The 15,835-nt window shown below is 47.1% G+C and overlaps 1 protein-coding gene across 22 annotated transcripts in view; it reads right to left on the reverse strand.

Annotated features, from left to right (window-relative positions):
- ncor2 (nuclear receptor corepressor 2) overlaps positions 1-15,835 on the reverse strand; it is a 77,292-nt gene that overhangs the window by 51,947 nt on the left and 9,510 nt on the right. For all 22 annotated transcript variants that reach the window (XM_083672997.1, XM_083672994.1, XM_083672993.1 and 19 more), the window contains exons 2-4: positions 11,431-11,628; positions 10,224-10,336; positions 5,254-5,431 (exon numbers count right to left, since the gene is read on the reverse strand). In XM_083672997.1, coding sequence (XP_083529123.1) covers positions 5,254-5,431; positions 10,224-10,336; positions 11,431-11,535 — 396 coding nt within the window. In that variant the 5' untranslated portion in view covers positions 11,536-11,628. The remainder of the gene's footprint in view (positions 1-5,253; positions 5,432-10,223; positions 10,337-11,430; positions 11,629-15,835) is intronic.

Here is a 15,835-nt window from a genome sequence, read left to right on the forward strand (position 1 = left end):
GGACAAGTGTGTGTGTGTGTGTGTACAGTGCTTTCTAATCTCTGGCCCGTATGAGGAAAAAGAAACGCTTCACAGGCCATGTGAGACACAAACATCAGAAGTATGGAAATTAATTAGCCTGCCTCGGCTTTGAAGAGAGTATGTATATATTTGCAGACAATATCTATAAATAATATAAACTGTGTGTGTTTGTGTGTGTGTGGCGTGCGCGCGAGAGAGGGAGAAACTGGGTGTACAGTGACTAATACAGTACATGAGTGTGTGTGTGTGTGTGTGTGTGTGTGTGTGAGATCCAGCTTAGGTTGTGTTCTGTGTTATTTTTAAACTGCTGAAATGAACGTTAGATAAATGGGCTAATCTGGAGAAGGCAGGCTTGATCTTGGACCTACTGCTGTTGAAACGTCAGCGGGGGAGACGGAGGGGCTGGGATGAGGAGGCCCTCGGCTGCTAAAGGGGGTGAGTCACACACGTCCATCACGGACACCATCCCTACGAGGCCTTTGTTTGGCTGCTTAATATCTCAATTTATAATCACGGTCCAGAACTGTTATAAAATCCTTGTTCTAGCTTAGGGCACCAGATTAAATTGAGGCAGCCTCCATTCCCTCTCTACGTGGGAGGAATGATGTAAAAGTGGAAATCATGCTCTAATGGGATAAACAAATGATGACAAAAAAACAAAAAAAAACAGAGTGAGAGAGACTCTATAAAAAAACAACTATAAAACCCTTCATATTGTTAATGTCTGAAGAGAGTCTGTCTAGGAGGTTAAACTGTCATTCAAAGGCACCTGTGACACACTATTTGATGTAGAAATGGATGAAAGGTAACCACTTTCAGCTCAATACAAACTCTTCTACTCAAGGTCATAAGAGTGTGCGCGACTTATTAAGCTGTTTGGTCAGAGGGGGATTTCGTCTGATGAAAGGGCTATCTATCAAAAAGAGGGTTAGTTCTCCTGGGCTTTTAAGTGTTCCAGCATGTCTAGACCTACGACTGTCCTCTGTCCTTGTGAAGAGCAGTATGTCTCCACACACAGCTAGGAGAGGGAGGGAGGGGGGGAGGGGGAGAGAGAGAGAGAGTGAGAGAGAGAGAGAGAGAGAGAGAGTGAGAGTGAGAGTGAGAGTGAGAGTGAGAGTGAGAGTGAGAGTGAGAGTGAGAGTGAGAGTGAGAGTGAGAGTGAGAGTGTGTGTGTGTGTGTGTGTGTGTGTGTGTGTGTGTGTGTGTGTGTGTGTGTGTGTGTGTGTGTGTGTAAATAAGTGACCCTTATGCTAAGGCCTAAATGCAACTCATATACTCTTGTTAATCCCACACACTAATCCCCATCAAATTCAACTACTAGACTACAGTATGTGTGTATAGTTGTGTGTGTGTGTGTCTGTCTGTCTGTCTGTGTATAGTTTGTGTGTGTGTGTGTACATATTCATGCTCAGTGAACACAGGCATGGAATGACTAGTAATGCAACTAGACACACACTAGAGAGCCTCTGTGTGCCAGTGCACAAGTATGTGTGCTCCAAAAAAATATTCAAAGGAACTTGTTGTTGCAGGTTTCCATAATAGCAGGTGTTGTGAAGATCACATGATTTATTCTTCTTCTATGTACACACACACACACACACACACACACACACGAACTGTGTACTAGAGCAGTACAACTACAACTAAATTCTCAAAACAAACAATTCAAACGCAACCCATTTTGAAGTGTGGATACAAAAACAGCAACACATTTTTTAAATTTGATTGGGCTACTGCGGGTTCAATCATTTCCTAAACAAGAGGCCCTAAATATAGCCTGAGCGTGGCACGTGACAGGGGGAGTCCTTTACTGCGTGTGCCATTAAGTGGTGGTGAGCATCAAACACTTTGTCCCTAGACATAAAAACCAGCCTGTGCCAAAGGCTAATCAGGGACGATAGTGAGCAGCCGGTGGAATGACTGAACATCTAGACACCCAGCCCCATGACCAACTACCAGACAGGAGGAGAATGGGGGGGGTGGGGGGGGGGGGGGGGGGTGGCAGCAGCACACAGGCATGTGACTGTGACATCCAACCTGGCAGGCTGGCACAGCACCAGTCATGTTAACGTCCAGCCCAGACCAGACCACCCTGGTCCCGAACAACACATTCTGTTCAGCCTTGCGTGAAAGGTCCAACAGCATCCATACTGCTGCTTGACTGACAGGTGGGCCCACATGTAGAGCTGTGTGGGTCGAGTGTGACACGCATGGGAGTCACAACTCAGGAGGTGTGAAGAGTGGCCTTCAATCTCCAGTCAGCACACACACACACACACACACACAGACAGACACAGACACACACACCTCATCACTATTCTCCTTTCCCAGGGCTGTGGCTGATCAACAAGCAGGGCTTAGACAGCTACAGCCTTCGCTCCATTTAATCCATGGCTCATTGAGGAGAGAAAACAAGCCCCTCATTGTACTGTGTGGAGGTCTGCCATGCTTTGTGTGACTAAGCCATAGGATCTGACTCTGCTCCATCACATATCGAGAAGACGCGGCGGTGAGAATCTCGAGTTTGAGACACCGCTCGCGACACAAAAGGTCGCTCGCTGCCCCAAGAACAAGATAACCAACGTACGCCAGCCGTACGACGGGCTACAATTACGCCGCGCGGAGCAGAGCTGTTCAGAACAGCTTTCAACATGTCAACGTAAAAGTGCTCCGTGTGGCAAGATAATGAAGAAAGTCGGCCCGGCTGTCCCTTTCAATTCCACCAGAGCGGCGCAGTGTTTATGAAATGTCTGGGCTGTGTGTAAAATGTGCAGTATATACACACACATAGCCGGCCTGTGAGCAGTGAACGGTATAGTAATGGCTTTGTCCTTGTCCAAAAAAGAAAAAATGTATATAAAAACAGGCAAATGATACACTCCACTTTACTGGGTACACCTAATATCCCTGATCTTGGTGTTGAGGGTATTACTGTCAGATTGGCATGTGTTTATGCCCAGCAGCTTAAGGTGGCTGAGCTTTATAAAAAAAGAAAAAGAGGCTGCTGGGCTGTGAATGTATGAGGCTCAAGAGATAAAGTTACACACCACGATCAGCTTATTGGGAGGTGTATCCCTGGCTGGCTGGCTGGCGTGCTCAGCCCCTCCAACTCGCTCTCTTTTCCTTTTCCTGTCCCTTTCGGTCTCTCTCATTCCTCCCTTTCCCTTTCCCTCCCTTTCCCTTTCCCCCCCTTCCCTTCAAATGTGCCTCTCTCTGTATTTGCCCTTCGCCTCTTTCGTTCCCCATCCCCCCCTCTCTCTCCCCCTCTCATTTTTTGCTCACTCTTTCCATACAGTGATTGCATCTGACAGCACTTATATAATGGGTTTACAGCCCTCAGCACCTCAGAGGGGAATTACTGGCGTTCCTGAATATTTCCCTGCTAGCTCAGAACCGGGGTGTTTTCGGCAGCAGTCTCCTTTATTGGGGCATCTATTTACTATTCCTTGGCTGGCTTCCTCCCAGAGCAGTTTGAAGTATTCCGTGGCATGTCAGGAACATCTCACTAGCAGCAACTCCTCACTGTGATGCTGTCGGTTTGATCTCCCATTCCTACAGTTTCATCCTCAGAGTCCTTTGAAATCTAGGTCAGCTCCATTATTTATTAATTGCTGTTTCACAACTGCTTCGTATTCCCAGTGCTCTTCATGCTACACACAGAATCCCATTCCTCATCGTCTCACACTGTGGTGGTGGTGGTGGTGGTGTCTAATAATACCCCCAGCGGCCCCAGGGGAAGACGCGGCCACTCAGCAGGATCCCGGACAGAGCAGAGGGTGTGATCCGTGTCCTTGTTGCTGTCCCTGCAGGCAGCCGGAGCAGAGCAGAGGTGACCAACACAGGGACAGGGCAGGCTAGCACCTCTCTCTCTCTCTCTTCGTCCTCCGATCCCAACATGGACAGGTTGGATTCTTCACCATCAAGTCAGCAGATACGCAGGTTTATAGATACGTACGTAGATACATAGGCCAATAGTATTCAAACGGAAGAATCCAATTTCTCTCAAGTACAATAGAATATGTGCAGTCACATTCCCCTAGAAATATCCTAATATTAGGAATATCCTAATATTCAGCTTCAAGCATTCTGCACTCGATAACAAAAAAAACTATAAAAAAACACAGAACCCAAAACATTCTCAAACCCCAAAGTAAGAGTTTTGGATAGGGCTTGAGGATAAAAGGATGTCGGAAGAGAAAGAATGAAGGGTTGTCCTACACTTGTTACCTGAAAACTGTGTCAACAACAAGAACTGTCACCGTCACCAGATGCTGGAGTCTGAGAGCGCGAGCAATTATCTGTTTTCTGTCAGTGTCATTTCATTGCCACCATGCAGGTGTCATAACTGGTTGATCAACGGAGAGAGAAAGCAGGCGGAGTGTCATCCCCCGTGGTGCTCATGACAGGCGAGGGGAGAGCTGAGCAGTGAGCACCACAACCTCCCCTCTGAGCCTCTGACCTACAAACACACACTGCACCAGCCTGCATCGTAGGACACGTTCTTACAGCCGGCACGCCGCACTTACGACCTTCCCTTCCACTTACCCAGTTCACAGCACCACAGCACCACAACCAGAACTAGAGCATAGTACGGTTTGTGCGTCGAGTGGGTTAGGACCTCTTAGGACCGCAAAAAATATATAAAAATCCATATAACTCCACTTCATCAAGGAACTGAACCCTTGCTGAAGGAGAAATATTCACTCCGTCACTACACACCAGTGTGACCTTTTTGACACTGTGAGGAACCAGTTTGACACCAACCCACCATTTGGGAACCTGTCCACCACATACTGTGGAGCATTTCCCTCTGGGGAGTGCACTATTTAGCTGAAGGTTCGTGAGAGAACACAACACATCTACTTCTCACCCAACTATTTTGCAGTAGGTATTTTTGGAGTAACAAACCACACACTGTGTAAAATGAGCTCCCACTAGGCCTTAAGTGAAGTAACCACTTAACCTCCATTAACTGAGATAAAGGCCACATAGTGGGGGAATGTCCTTCCAATCCGAATCAGCACTTTGAACCAACACAGATCGAAGCTCAAGTTATTTTAGTCAATCGCGGTCAAATACTGACCTGATGTGTCATCATCTCCCAGCTGGATTTCAACCCCCACAAACACCTCCAAAAAAGTACTTCAAGAGCTTCATCGACACTGGCCTTTGACATACACTCACCGGGAGACTTCAAAATAAAAGTCCTGCGGTCAGATAATCAACACTGACCTTTGACATGTCCTCTGCCCCTCCGAGGGGAAGTTGTGGGCGGTGGGCTGAGTGCCTCAGGAGGGACTCTGCCCCCATCTCCAGCCGGGGGCGCTTCATCTCTGCATACTCCACCTCTGATTGGCTGTTGGGCTCAGGCAGGTAGACGTGCTCGTAGCGGATGTGCTGCTCCTGACCTCTGTAGGGAGAGAGTACAAGGGTCAGAAGAGTCCAGGTGAGGATCAACTGAGATAAGGTACAGCCGATGAGGAGGAGGAGGATGAGGATGATGATCAGTTGGCAAACAGCCACCGTGACAGCTGTATCCTGCTGAGTTTAAAATCTCATTTCAAAAGCGTGGATATTTAAGAGAGAAACTTCAAGTTACAACGAACATTTATACGAATCTACATGTTTTGGGAACAATGAAACAGAAGCAATTCAAAGATCACATGCTATTAGGCTACAGCTGCATTTCAGCAATACAGAGTTGTTCAAGCGAGGCGTTCTTTGCTCCACATCATTCTGCTGAATGCGTGTTTCTTTGAGCGGACAGATTATGTATTTCACCCTCTTGAAGGGTTGCCAACATCCATTCCTAAGAGTCCTTCCACCCCCACACCACCTCTCTCATACATTGTTCCAAGAGCTTCATCACTTGAAAACACCACTCCGGTACATGAGATAGTGACAATCTACACAACTCTAAAAGCTGATAATGGCTCTTGGGGAGAAATGAGATTTGACAACAAGGCTGTGATGATTTAAAACTAATCCATTTGTAAGGCCAGAACAGTGAATGGTTTAAATCAAGCTGAAGTGCATGAAAGTACTCCTGTCTCTGCTATATTATGAGGGACTTCACTTTCTCTTTATCTTTCAACAGAAAACTCAGCCTGGGGCCTGTCTGAAAAAAATCACAAAATAAGATAGATGGAAGGTGTCCCATTCTGTCAAAAATAATTAAATACTGTGTTTCGGGTTCGACTAACCTGAGGCCATTTAATCAAAAGTTGTTGAAACATCAATACAAGAGAAATACTATTGATCTGGTGACGGAGACATGGTTCAGTCAAGCCCTTGTTCTCAAGCATGAAGGCCTGAAAGAGGATAAGGGGGGATTGTAAAAGGGTTGGTGGTAATCAATATAAGAATGACCTGTATCATTACTTCATAGTCCAATATCAATGCAGTCCAGTAGAGCACATAATACAACCAGAGCTGCTATTCACTCTCTCTGCTCTGAGGTTGTCAATGGGCCACACACACAGACGGCCCAAAACCATGTGCACTGTCTCAAGTCTGACCCCCCCACCCCCCGCCATGCAACATCCCCATACTGTACCTCAGAACCAGAACAGATCTGGGTGGCCTGGAATGCTAACAATTACACCACCGTAGTCATGGGTGGAGGGAGGCGGAGGTGGGGGGCTGGGCTGTAATGCCATAGGTCATGATCTGCCGTATGTGTGGCATTAGACCGAACCACGCTATGCGCATATAAATCAAACTGTGAGGTCTCAATGGCTACCGAAAAAAACCTTTACAAACTGTAAAAAATAAACTGTGTCTGGCCGGGCAAGCTGCTTCACTATGTTAAGTCAGATGACAGGCTTTGAATGTTCAAGTCTACGTACATCAATGAGGGTTTATTAGTTTAAATGGAAAGTCTAAATGGTGCTCTGTTCCATATTAGGAAATGGATTTCTAGAGCCTGCCCTGGAGGCATTCTTGGGTAGATGCCGGAGTGTCAGTGACACGACTGCCAATGTCAAAATGGAAGTGGCTTCTCAAGGGAAAAGAGAAATCTAGGAAACACAACCATAATTGCCCGTCCAGAGCCACAATGGCCAACTGTGTGGTTTCTTTTAGTGCCAGGGAGCAGGGAGCGATTCTCCGTCTTGCAGGGTGCCAGTGGTGGCGTAACTATGGAGACCCTGTCTGATATACTTTCCTCAATGACTAGACAGGAGGCATGTAGTGCTGACATATTACTAATGTATAATGTAATGGTGAATGTGCATGTGAAAGGTACCATGGGGTGGCATGGACTGAGATAAGTGAAGGACATTTCTCTCTGTGTAATTGCTTAAACAGTGTTGCAAAAAAAATAGGTGGCAAAAAATAAATAAATCACAACCCAGATGGTGTGTGAACGCACTTCCATCTCTCTCTCTCCCTCTCTTTCTTTCTCTCTTCCTCTCTCTCTCCCTCATAATTACATCATCAAACTCTGTGACTTTTTTATATTCCTCTCTCCTTTCTCACTCCCCTCTCCCTCTCTCTCTCTCTCTCTCTCTCTCTCTCTCTCTCTCTCCCTCTCTCCCTCTCTCTCTCTCCCTCTCTCCCTCTCTCTCTCTCTCTCTCTCTCTCTCTCTCAGCTTATGCATGAGCGTGCAACATAATCTGATCCCCGGGGAGGATTTGTCAGGACTGACTGGGGGGAGAGAGGTGGGGGTGGGGGGGAGGGTAGAGGGAGGCACATAGAGGGGAGAGAGAGAGAGAGCGCTGCTCAGTGATACGATACAACAACAGCTCCATTAGTCTCTCACTGGCTCGGGCCCCATTATGAGTGGAGCACAGATCATGCGTGGCGATAGCGCTGTGTTATCGTGGAAGCACTACGCGTTCGTGCCTTTGCCAATCTCTCCGCCGTCCCCCAGAGGAGCAGCACCACCACAGCTGTGCAGGGAGCAGGCCTAGGAGGCTGGGAGGGAGAGGGCCGGGGGGCCGGGGGGGCCAAGGCTATGAGCACCACGGCAGGGATGGGGGCAAACATCAAGAGAGAGCACAGAACTGGAGGAACAATGCACTCAACACAGATAACTACTGATTAATCCTTTCACTGCACAAACTAAACAGAGGACAACCTTCACTGCTTTGTGAATTGTCGGCATACTATAAGGTCATTGCGCCAATTATTTCAGCATAGCGAGACGAGGCCAAACCAACAGATGTGAGACGTACTGTAGCAGTTAATTGTAGCAGTGGCCCAATCATATCCATCCCTCTGGCTTGCATATCTTTTTTGGACGTCATCCTCCCAAGGTCTCCTCTCGCATTGATGCACAGAAGACAGGAGCTAAAGCTAAAGGAAGGCTACTGGCAAACATCTTTGCATTCAGTGCAGGTGACCTCCAACCTAACCTCGAGGACTGTTTGTACACACGGACCCACATTAGGAGTCTTAAGTGGTTTCTGCTGCTCTACTGTAAAATGCACTCTCCCGACTAGCCTGGCTGATTGGAGAGACATATGGGAAGAAGAAGAAGAAGAAGAAGAGCGTGTGCGTGAGACCCAGGGCCACTGCCAGTGCTGTCTGAGGACACCTTACACAATACCCATTTAATTGCCTTTTCCAAAAGAACAGGAACGACCTTGAGAGAGAAAGCACAGAGTGCATAGAATCACTGAGCCTTCTGAAGTGAGTACGAGGAATCTCGGAACGTTTGCCGAAAGGACAGATTCACAGTATTCCGAATACGTGTTGCGGGGAAGGCAGAAAAGCACGGCACCGCAGGTCAAAGAGTAGAGTCTCAGCTCATTGGAAGAATGTGGAAAGCTTAATGCTCGACTGAAGCACTCAAACCTTCTGATGCCTGCCAGCAAAGCCCGCGGCTAATTTCACAGTCCCATCAACTCCCATGAAAACCCAAAATGTAATCTCTAATCCAATCTAATCCAGTGATACATATTTGAGGCATGATGGAATTCACATTGGGTGGCTGAAGTCACATGGCTCATCAATACCCTTGAAATAAGGACATGCCTAGTGGAGTCCTCTACTCTACGGTATATAGAGCTTATAGGACAGGGGGTTGGAACTGTCTGCAGTGGTTGGTGAGGGGAACTGCATTAGGCAGGCTTTCCAAAACAAAGAGGCAGAGAGCCCGTAATCCTGTCTGATTGATCCTTGAAGACACAGTCGCCACACACTAACGGCCACACACTGCTGCACGCACACCCACCGCCATCTGGTGTCTGCCAATGTGTCCCCATAACATTCCTGAGGCTAGTGTTGCCTAACTGGCTTGACATCCTCTGAGCGGGGCCTCCAATTCAACCACAACAAAGATGTGCAGGTGGATTTCAAGCACCAACCGCCAACCAATACAAATCAATGGGAAGACATCCCGGAGAGGCGCTGATGCACGCAGCTACTTTGACAGGCACTGTATCCAGTTCCAGCCGACCTCTTGAGAAAAGGGTTTGCTGAAAATACATTTTAAATTGTGTTTCTAGCTGCCCCCCCCCCCCCCCCCCCACGTCGAACATATGCAAGAATATCTGACATGTCAATCAACTCAACTGGAGAAAATAATTCTACTTTGTGCTTGAGGCCTATCCTCTGCATGCCATGCAAAATTCATGGAATGCATATTATATATTATTCATAAGCCCTCATCAAGACTCATCCTCAACCAAAAATGCATAACTAAATAATAAACCACTTTAGTAGGTAAAAGACCGGTGTCTCTTGAGAGCGAGGACTGTACATACAACACTCCACCTTACTGTGAGCGGACTGAAGATGGCACAAACTATGCATGCTCCATCACCCCACAGAGCAGTTAACACCATATTACAATTGGGAAGCCTGGGCATGTCTATGACATAAGGTTCGCATTGGGGCAGGTTAGAGGGGGAACTAGCTAAATAAATTACCTCAGAAAACACAGAAAACAGACCACTAGAGGTGGAAGGCTTCCACTTCATTTTCTCTGTTGCTCACTCCATGACGCTCAAATGTGCAGGACAACACCCGAACACACATGACACTAGAACACACCATGTACTTATTAAAGGTGATGACCAGAGGTGACTGAGGTTTATAGTGGAGTCAGGGTAATCTAAGCCTGTGTTGTGTGTGTGTGTGTGTGTGTGTGTGTGTGTGTGTGTGTGTGTGTGTGTGTGTGTGTGTGTGTGTGAGAGAGAGAGAAACGTCCTGATGGGAGAGTGGAACAGTGTGTGTTAAGGTGTAAAGTGTGTACCTCTCGTTCCCTGGCTGAAACTCAGACAACAGGGAGGGCCTCCGGCGGTGGGGCTGGGCCATCTGGTGGCTGTAGTCCCGAGCATGAGGGTGATAGTCCACCAGTCCCCCATCCTGAAATACACACAACCACAGCACATCAATGCATAAGGACAACAGATTGGGAAAGTAAAAATGCATCAGATATGAGATGGCAAGTATGATGATTAATAATTTAAAAAGGCCTCTCTTTCTGCCTCTCTCTGTCCCTGGTAATCACCTCCTCCTCCCCCTCCATTTCCCTAACGAGAGAGAGAGCGTGAACGAGAGCGAGAGAGAGAGACAGAGAGAGAGAGCGTGAACGAGAGCAAGAGAGAGAGAGACAGAGAGAGAAAGACAGAGAGCGAGAGAGAGAGACAGAGAGAGAGAGACAGAGACAGAGAGAGAGAGACAGAGAGAGAAAGACAGAGAGAGAGAGACAGAGAGAGAGAGAGAGATAGAGACAGAGACAGAGAGAGAGAGACAGAGAGAGAAAGACAGAGACAGAGAGACAGTGTATTGCTTGACACCTGCGCCTCTCTCAGTGAGGGATTGTGGGATGTGGACTGTCTGTCCTCATCTCCTCCTTAGTGTGATGACATGGGGGAGTGGAAGGATTAGCGGCAGGCGCAGCTGTGGGGATCCTGGGGGGTAACCCTTGGATTCAGCTGTGGGGATCCTGGGGGGTAACCCTTGGATCCCCCATTCTAATGGAGTGAGAGCCCATACCAACATGGGACGCCACACCATGAACGTACACACAAGCTAGGGGCCTCTTCTGGGAAATGTTTTTCCCTCTGATCCTCTGAAAAAAAAAGCTCCTTCGTAATTGGGTTGAACGAGGGATGTACATAATGGAGAAACCCTTAATATGATTCCACAACGACAACATGAACTTTCAACTCAAACATCTAATAAGGGAGCAAAGTCTACGCCGAGATTGAGATCGGGTTCTTGTGTGCACAACACTGTACCCTCGGAATGTTACTGTTGGAAAAACACAACCTTGGGGCCCGCGGGTCACGCGCTCTCCATCGGTGCAGGATAATTCTCTGTTGACAAAACCTCATCCAACCTCTGGGAGCCTTAGCTGGGTTAACCATCCATCATTAACCACTCAGAGGTTGTTTTTTTTTTTAAGCACTTCGTGGACGAGGCTATTTCTCCCAGTGTTCTCTCAGGGTTCTTACCGTGTGTGCCCGCGCCAGCTGCAGCGGTAACGAGGCCGGGTTTGGCAGGTGGCGAGTGTCCACGGCCCTCCGGCCCGGAGGCACAGACTGGGGGTGCGAGGACATACTGGTGTGCTGCCGCTTCCTCTACAGACAGGAAGTGGGTGGGGCTGCGGAGCAGGCTCCGTGCATCCTGGGTTGTGGCCAGTCGGCAGTGACCTATAGGGAGAAAAGAATACGAAAGGTGAGAGGAAATTCTAAAATCGAGCCAGTTTGAAGAAAAAGCCGTGACTTAGCGTCTTAAGAGGGATCAGTTCCCTGAAGGATGAATCATAATCCATCTTGGATAAACTAGTCTGAGAAGGGTGAAATGCTGCTTGGCCAGTTCTTCTGGACCAGTTAGAGATGAATGTGTCCATGTCTGCCCGGATACAAGGGTTTCAGCACCTCTCTACAGCAGCTGCTAGCTCCTGCTGGAGAGGAGTCGCAGATCTTGCACCTGCTAAGCCGGATCCTTCTCTCTCTCTCTCTCTCTCTCTCTCTCTCTGCCCACTGAATGGCCCTCTGTCTGTCTCTCTTACTGGAGGCTTTATGTCAATGAACAGCTAAGTGAAGGAGCTATTTGATAACCAGGAATGCCCAGGGTTTAACAGGGATCTCCACGCACCCTACGATATAAGTTTAGACATGGATGTTCCGACACCAATGACGTTTTAACTCCCAAGGACATCGAACCGTTCGGCAGAACACAGCACGCGTTCCGGGAATGAGTACGAATGTACACGGATTCAAAATGGAGTAACATTGCGTTTGAGAACACCCCCACAATCTCTTTGCAAAAACTCTGGGGTTGAGATTGCATATCCTTCACGGTGGTGAGGAAATTAAAATAAAAGAAGAGTGGGAAGAGAGAGGGATAATCCTTTTATGGTTTTCATGCAGATTATAATACAAATTGATGAGGGAAAATGTATTGTTAACATGTAAGGAAATGACTGGCTGTAGGCTAGTTTGTAGAATACAGCAGAGCAGATACAGTGGGGCTGTACAGTACTAAACCAAAAGGATTTTTGGTCAATTCTTCTTTTTAAAAAGCACACTACATGCACCAGTTATGCTTTTATGCGTTTTAATATCCGATCTCTATAAAACATAAATGACCATGTCTTAACTATGACCCATAATACTATATGGGCACGTCTGAGACAGAACCATTTTGAGTGTTACAGTGAGAGACGAGACAGAAAAAAATAGAAAAAGAGAAATATGAGTTCACACATTCTTACACACAGGGCAATCCTACACCCCTGTACTTTGATAGTAGTAGCCTACTCCTAACATGGGACCCAGCGACTCCTGCCAAAAGAGCCATTAGGACACTTGCCATTTCTCTGGGCCTCTGAGGAATGATGGCCCTCAGCTCTCGTAGCTCAGGTTTCACCACACTGTGGGGCACACACAGAGGGGCACCGGGCAGAACGGCAACAATATGGCTTAACAGAACGCTGTAGAGCCTTTCGCTTTGAGCAACTTGCCTAGTTCCCCAGCACACCTACAATCAGTTCTGAAGAACTGAACAGGGCGACATCACTTCCTTGTCATTTTCTAAGTCAATTCAAACCTCCAAAAACCTGTTCTCAATTTCAGTTCCCTTCAAAACATTACAGAAGCACTAATGATTCACCAGTGGAACATCATGACTAATCTTATGTTTATTGACAATTCAAATGTGTAGTGTAGACAACTTTCAAAATGATGAAGTACAGACAGTAGGTGAGTAGGAGGATGAGGAGGAGTTCAAAACAACCCCTGTGCCAGTGTCCTTTGTCTGGTTGCTCATTCTGCTTTTCACTCCTTTTTCTTTCTTTTTTTTTTTCCAACACAATGGAGGGGCACTAACTGCCCTTCCTTCCCGCCTCGCTATCAGACACACACTGCTATTTGATTTCACAGTTCGGCAAAGGGCATCGTTACGAAACCCTGAGCGTGGGTCTGGTTTGGAGGAACAGAGGAGCTCTGTACACACTCTGTGAGATGCCACGAGACAGGCACACTGCAGTCTCACACCAATGAGGCATGGAGAGGGGGAGAGCACTCTCCTGGTGTTTCACTCTGTAGCCCCTGACACACAGTTCAATCTGTTATCAGTTAGGCTACTTGTAGCAGTAAAAAGCAAAGTCCCATTCACAAAGACCAAGTGTTGTTTAGAGCAATACCTATCTAAGTATTGAATATTGATTATTGGCGAGACGCTGTTTGTTTTCTTTGCCTGACTGCACAGGCTGATAAAATGGTCAAACCAGGGCAATTCCTTCGAAGGTTAAGGAAATGTTAAAACAGTGTTTAGACTCCTGGTGAAATTCAAGATGGAAATCATCGTCTACCATTCACCCTGTGTGTATAAGGGAGAGAGAGAGAGAGAGAGAGAAACAGAGAGAGAGAGAGAGAGAGAGAGAGAGAGAAACAGAGAGAGAGAGAGAGAGCTCAACAAAGAGCAGAGAAACAGGCAACAAGACAGAGAGGGGTGAGATAAGCTTCCCCTCCTCAGCGGGCCTCTCTTTGATGAACTTTCATAGAGATTCCCAGAGAGAGGGGAAAACAGGTTTGAGTCAGTCACAAGACCTTCAGAGAAAGAAAGAGAGAGAAAAAACGGAAAAAAAAAACACTGAATCAGAATGAGTGACCCAATACAATAAAAAAAAATAAAAAAAGCTTTGACAAAAACAGTGAGGCAAGCAAGGCCTTCCAGACGGGAGGCTAAACACATGCACTGGCACTGCTACAGACACCCACAGGCAAACCACTGGCCCGCTGCCAACACTGCGAATGAACTCAGTCACCCCACTCTCCCCCTCTCCCCCTCTCACTCACTCACTCCCTCCCTCCCTCCCTCCCTCGCTTCAACTCCGCTCCAGAGTGTAGAGTGAGCCTGCCTGCCGCTGCTGCACTAGCCTATATTTCATCTTCTCGTCTTCCTTCAAAGACTGCCAAGAAGAACAGGAGCATGACTACAAACGACGGCATGATTCTTCTGTGAGCGTGACAGTCAATCATATCGGTGGAGTATGACACAAAAAAAATCTGTCAAGCTTTCGAAGACAGTCACTGCCTGGAATTCGTCCATTTTACATCCATCTTTTTCTTCTGATAGTAGCCTGCATAGCTTAGGATTGAAGACATTAGGACCCGCTATCGGCATGAATGGGTTTCCAAATTCAGAATCATCTCAACGATATGGATCATTTTATTCCATTCCAATCAGTTGACTCAGGTTAGATGATGAAACAGGCCTATCGATTGATCAGATCTCGTCATCGCTGCAAGTGCTGTACTTGAACACATGTAGCTACACTATCCTATCCCGTCGGAAATCAAACAGTGAGCCTACCGCTGGTTAACACTGGCGACGCTTTTAACTTCACTGCTTTCTTTTAAGGCCTCTTCAAATACTTAGGCGTACATTGTCCACATATTTCATGATTACGCAATGCTGTTATTGTTGTTTGTTTTGTTCATATCGGCAAAGCCTATAACAACGATGGATAGAATGACCTAGACTAGAGAAACAACCAGGCATTGGACCATAAAAACGCTTCGAGGCAATATCTTTGCGTCATACCGCCCACTCCTAATCAGCTAAACAAGCGTCGACTCCAAAGGCCTTCAATTCCTACTACCAGAGATGAGTGAAACTAATGGGGATCAGCCAGGTTGGTTTGGTAGTGTGTGAAGTCGAGCCCTGGAGGGCTGGGGAGGGGGCTGCTAGGACTTTCAGGCCAGGAATGTGGCACCCTGTCAGGTCTCATAAGGATTTATCTCTCAGGATCCTAGTTACTAAAAGGCCCCGGTCAAAGAGTCTGTCTCTCGCTCTCTCCATCTCAAGACCCACAAACACACACCTAAACACGCAAAGGGTGACCCAAACAAACATTGCTTGAAGTACCAGTGACTCTATATAACCACAGCTCCCAATATTATCATGTACATACTGTACATAAGCCACCGGTAGCTAGCTATCAAATAATATTCTCGAATGACTTAATATTACGAGAGAACAATGAAATAACAACCAAATACAATATCGTCTTACTGTTTTAGATAAACCAGCAACTCCAACTATTTGCTTTCCCACCGTCTGAATAAATGGAGGCTAAATACATGAGTGAGCCTCCTGGCTACATGACGCAGCAAACATTAACCTTCCCCTCTCCTTCCCCACTAAGAGACACCTTCCCTTTAAATGTTTCCACAGGCTGTTACTGGCAGTGTTGAGGGACTTTCTGGATTCCAATGAGGAACTTCTGGCTGTGCCAGTTATCAGGGCTTGTTTTGGGTGCTAACCCTGACTCACACTCCCTCTCCCTCTCGCCTTTGACATGAAAACAAAGCCATGCAATTAATCCATTGAGGCTTCAGTGCTGGGGCC

The sequence above is a fragment of the Argentina silus genome (genome assembly GCF_951799395.1).
Source record: "Argentina silus genome assembly, chromosome: 7".
In the NCBI taxonomy this organism is placed as follows: Eukaryota; Metazoa; Chordata; class Actinopteri; order Argentiniformes; family Argentinidae; genus Argentina; species Argentina silus.